This window comes from Habropoda laboriosa, unplaced genomic scaffold (assembly GCF_001263275.1).
Source record: "Habropoda laboriosa isolate 0110345459 unplaced genomic scaffold, ASM126327v1 scaffold42, whole genome shotgun sequence".
Classification (NCBI taxonomy): Eukaryota; Metazoa; Arthropoda; class Insecta; order Hymenoptera; family Apidae; genus Habropoda; species Habropoda laboriosa.
The window spans coordinates 1,392,111-1,397,596 of NW_017100181.1; the positions used below are offsets into that span (position 1 = coordinate 1,392,111).

The window sequence follows — 5,486 nt, forward strand, 5'->3', positions numbered from 1 at the left end:
TGTCTTAGTGAGAGATATATTAGGAATTATCAAACCGTCGTCAGGTTCTTGAAAATTTTCAGAAATATTTGTATTACTTGTATTCGTTCTTCCACTGTTGGAGTTTGAATTCTGCAATTTTGGTGTAGAAGTTCTACCTTTTAAGAGAACTGCTTGTTCTGTACTTTTACTAGCTTCTTTAATAGATATCGAAGATACATCACTGAAATCTGGTAAACCATAGTTACTATCAAATTGCTTCTTTACAGGTGAAATTATTCTTTTGACAGCGTTTATTGGTGTTACATCAGAATTTGATGAGGAACTTAAGGCACTTGCTTCACGTGTCTTTTTCAATGTTGTTATCGCCCAACCTAGACCAAGTTTTTTGAGAGCCATTTCCATCTCTTCCGGAGACGACGCATATTTTAATATAGTAGAAGATGGGGTACTTGCTATTTGTGAAACCCCAGATAATTCAGAAAAACTATTTGAACTTGTAGATGTTATCTTATCCTTATTGCCTTTATATTCATTATTTGCATCAGTGCTAGTATAACAAAAGGACTGCAATTTTTCCATCTGCAATGATTCTTGATTAACTATGCCGCATTGTAATTTTTTATTGATTATCCCTTGAGCAACATCTTCCTTTTGTTCATCTTTATTCTTCATTAAATTTCGATTTCCTGTACTTTTAAGTGTTTTTGGTGAATCAAAAGGTATTGAGGTCTCTTTTACTTTCTGTGTAGAAGTCACTGAAAATAATTTTGTAACTGAAGAATTACATAACTTTTCTGAACATTGTTTATGTAAATTGAGCGGAATAATGTGTTCTGATGGATCAACTGCTACAGTAGATTTAGTTATTTGAGTTTCGGCAATTTTCTTTGTTGACAATGGACTTCTAATATTACTTTGACTTTTATTTACAGTATCTGGTGTATCGAATTCAATTATCGTTGATAATTCATGACCTGATGATTCAATTTCAGCCCTGAATAAAATTTCACCTATATGGTCCACTAAGCAAACTCACTGGTGGCTTACTTCTTCCATTAGTATGCACGGCACTATCTATTGTTTTTGATACTTTTGGCATATCAGTAAGTAATGGAACAAAATCTTTAGTCTTTTTTGACTAAAAATATATCGAAATATTAATGATTAAATGAAAAGTTACATATTATTATTAGTAATTTGATAGCATAAATTACCTCTTTGTTAAAATGTTTTTTCGTAGCTACATCATCTGCTTGTACTTTTGAGGAAGTATTATTTTTGAAATTATCGGTATCAGTTGAAGTTTGAATCGAGCACTTTACTGTTGAATTATAAATTTCCTTCGATGTTACTAAATTATTATTAAAACCTTCACTTTGCTCTAAAATTTCTTTTGATAACTGTTCTATCATCTCTTTCTCATATTGTTTCGGTGTAAGCCACGTGTCACGTTCTGGAGTTGATGTCGTTAATATTTGAGGTGATTTTTGTATCTTAAATCTGCTAAGCGGAATGTTGACTCTTTCCTCGCTTATGATCTTTGGCTTTATTTTGGCTTCTTCTACTTCTACTTTTGGTTCAACAGGATGACTTGTATTATTAGATACATCACCATTAGTTGAACTTACTCTTTCTGCCTTTTTAATTTGTTCAGTTTCTTCATTGATAATTGTATTATTCTTAATGATTTTTTGAGATTCAATTAATGTTTTTGCCAGTTGATTATGAATTGCTTCGATATTTTCTACAAGTCTACGAATACTTTGCAAATCATTAGCTACTAATTTTGGTGAAGGTAATTGCATCAAACTGGTTTCATCATGTGGATCATGTGGATCGATTAACGAAAATTCCATACCTAAAGTGTATTAAATAATAATTATTCTCTACAAGTTTCATATAGTGTAATTATTGTTATGAGTTTATAAAAATAATGTACCTTTTTGTTCATTTCGAACTTTTTCAATAAGGTTTGTTAATGAAACTATTCTTTCTGCACATGTCACTTGAAGATCTTCATACTTTTGTAATATTTGAGGACAATTTTTCAATGCATAATTACGAATTTCATCAAACTTAGCATGTATCTGTCTACATTCTGGATTATTACATAAACAAAATTCCAATGAAATTGGAACTTTTGAATATGCAGCTATACTTTCTGATGATATATGTTCATTTTGTTGATATTCAGACAAATCTGACGATGTTGAATAGTCATTTTTAGTAGATGATTGTATATTATTATCATTTGTTTGAGAATCTGTACGTGCATATCCAAGTAATTTTTTAATTCTTTCTGGGTGAGGTATATTTGAAGGTATTCTCATTGTACGTGGCGATGGCGTTTCTGGTGTTGATACCGGACTAATATCTCTCCTTAAAAGCCTCATACTTTCATTGGCTGAAGAATCTAACATTTCGAGAATAGAGATGTTATTACTTAAAGCTTCAAGTACGTCTCTGGGTTTTATTGGTGGTGGACTAGCAAAAGATGTTGATGTATCTGAGATATCCTTTATTTGAATACTTTTTGATTTGGAATGAATCAATTGTGGTTTACCTAGAGATTGTTCTTGAGTACCTGTTGAATATACTTGAGTGCTTTGGGTACTTACATCTACAGCAATTTTTGCAACTGGAGATTGTTTTACTTTACTATTGAGCCCACTTTTATCAACACATATTTTAATTTTTTTATTAGGCACATCGTCCGCATCCATATACTTTTTCGTGCTACTATATTGTGATTTGGACAGAGATTTTGAAAGTTTCTTTATTGGAGACGAAGATTTACTTATGCGTGATGAACTCGATTTGTGAAACATTTTTGATGGAATTTGCTTTAATGGTTTTACGTTATTTTTCTTTTTTTTAGGAGTTGTTTTTGTACGTTGTTTATCAGTATCGATAATTACATTTGTAATGTCAGAACTTGTTGATTCACTACTATCTGCTTCATGTCTGATAACTATAATTTGTGGTTCAATTGGATAGTGTTTAATAATTGTTTCAACTTCACCATTAATAGATTCAAATTTACCTTTCTTTTCTTGTACCAATTCTACTTGCGTGCCCTTATCTTGAACAATACTATTTTTATCTTCTGTTGTAGTTTGTACAGCAATTTCTACTTTTTTAATTAAAGCATCACGTTTTTCTTCCGTTTTATCCTTTTCATAGTTTTTATCATAAAGTGCGGTTATTACTTTTATTTCGGGTGACAAAGGTTTTTGAATATGTATCTCTTGAAAACTCGTTGATTGAGTCTGTACCGATTTATCTCTTTCAAAAAGAGGCTTCACAGATGCATTAAAAATGTCATTTGGTAAATCTGCTCCAAATTCTTGTAATAAAAGCCGTTTTTGTCTTTCAACTTTTTTTAACATATTTAATATTTGTTCATCACGTGTAGCCTTACTGTCTTTACACGTATTTTGTAAAATTTTGCTAGTTTCTGTACGTCCACTGAAGCAATATGGTTCTTCCCAAACAACGTGTGTATCTACGTTTTTGTCATTTTCTCTTGGTGTAAGAGTAATTTGTCTCTCCATAGTATGCGTTTTACATTGTTCTGAAGATTCTTCGTTTAATAAAATTTTTAATGCATGATTTAGTTTCTTTTTATGTTGGTCCTTCAAAATTTTTCTGCGTTCTTCCTGCATATGTACATCTTTCTAAAAAATGGAGAAGTACATCGTAATTAATTAAACATTTACAGTAAAACTAGAAAGATTAAAATATGATACGTACCGGGTAACGTTCTATTTGACTAGCTTTTAATTTTCGTTCCTCACTCGCAAGGTGATTTAAATTTTGCATAAGTATTTGATAATCCCGACGTACTTTTTCCCTTAATGCTGCATCTACTCCACGTTTTTGTGCACTATGTTTGCGACTTTTCAATAAATGCGTTTCAGCCGTTTGTGCTCGTTCGATTTCTTGAGCTAAATCTATTGCGCTTGGCTATAAACATAAACTTAACGTTAACAAATATTTTTACATATTATAATTTGATAATATTTGTTGTTGTTATTATTATTAATTTGATCTTATATTTTAGTAATTACAAACCTCGTTCCATGCATGTATCTTTTCAACTGCACCAACTGGTTGATTGTACATATTACTTTGATGTTTACTATGATCATATAACTGTACTTTATAAGTGGCTGGGCACTTAACATATTTTATTGTCTTTATTTCTTTATTCATATATTGTTCACCACTATCAGAAAAATATGATGAATCATCACTAAACGAATTAGAACTATCACTATTAGTAGAATCTGAAGTTGTTTGTACATAGTCTTCTGGATTATACCTTTAATACCCAAAAGATTTATCAGAAATTATTTTTTTATTAAGTTTAGTATTATAATACATACCTTTGTGCTTTGTCAACTTTTGTTGAAATATTTGTAACTTCTTTTCTAGAACTTTTATCATCATATTCAGATCCAGATCTTTGAGCAATATTTTCAGACAATGGTTCTACAGCTGATGTAATAGAAGATTGCTGTTCAACAACTAAAGAATCATTTTCTGGATTAGTTCCTACTGTTTTTGCTTTACATTTTGAAATTGGTAAACATGTTTTAAAATCACTTCCTACAACCTATAAACAAAGTTGCAAAATATATCAATTTGTGAATAAAAATTTAATATTACAATTATATGGAAAGAATATACTTTTATATAGGCCTTTGTAATCTTCCCAGGTGATGTTTTAGATAAAATTTTCTTTGTTTTTTTTTTAACAGACTTCTCTTGTTTATTTTGTTCATCTCGAACAGATACACATATAGTATCCTCTTTAGGTGTTGCTTCTTTAGGAAGTTTTGCTATCAAACTAGACCTGAGATTCTCTACTTCCCTTATTTGACGTAGCCGCTCTTGATGTTGCTGTTGTACAGTCTCTTCCTACACAGATTTTACTTAAACTTTTATAAATTTTATTCTAGTACAGTATACTAATATTTATAGTTGTTCTCAATGATTTAATAAACTATGAAAATTAAGTATTTTACCTGCTGAATGTTTTTAATCTGTTTCATTGCTTCTTTTCCCCTTTTCGATGCTGCTGATTTATTTCTCCTTTCTTTTTCTTCTATCAGTGCATCATGATCTGGTTCTAATGCAGCAGATATATGTGCTTGACCGATATCTGCCATGTCCTCTTGATATTTTTGCTGAATTTCCATAATTTTTCCATTGTATATTTGTCTCAAATTTAATTTTTCATTATTTTCAAGCTTTTTAAGTTCTTCTTTAGCTATATTCTTAGTACGTTCCAAAAGTCTATCTGATATTTCTTTTGATTGTTGTCGGACCTGTGGAAATTCTTTAAGTGATTCTTTCAATCTTTCTATTACCAATCTTGTCATCAACCATGTTAATATTTTATCTACTTTTAGTACAATAAAACAGTTACTATAACACTGTAATATTTTATATGAATTATATTTAATTATTAATATCTGTATTAATTATGCAATAAGTAT

At 30.1% G+C, this 5,486-nt stretch overlaps 1 protein-coding gene across 1 annotated transcript in view; it reads right to left on the reverse strand.

Moving 5' to 3' along the window:
* The window catches only part of LOC108579040, a gene marked incomplete at its 3' end in the record, with an annotated part of 5,692 nt that continues 206 nt past the window's right edge, over positions 1-5,486 (reverse strand). Inside the window, 9 exon segments of the mRNA XM_017942469.1 lie at positions 1-978; positions 980-1,120; positions 1,197-1,840; positions 1,922-3,659; positions 3,736-3,948; positions 4,057-4,306; positions 4,371-4,600; positions 4,675-4,905; positions 5,013-5,346. Coding sequence (XP_017797958.1) covers positions 1-978; positions 980-1,120; positions 1,197-1,840; positions 1,922-3,659; positions 3,736-3,948; positions 4,057-4,306; positions 4,371-4,600; positions 4,675-4,905; positions 5,013-5,346 — 4,759 coding nt within the window.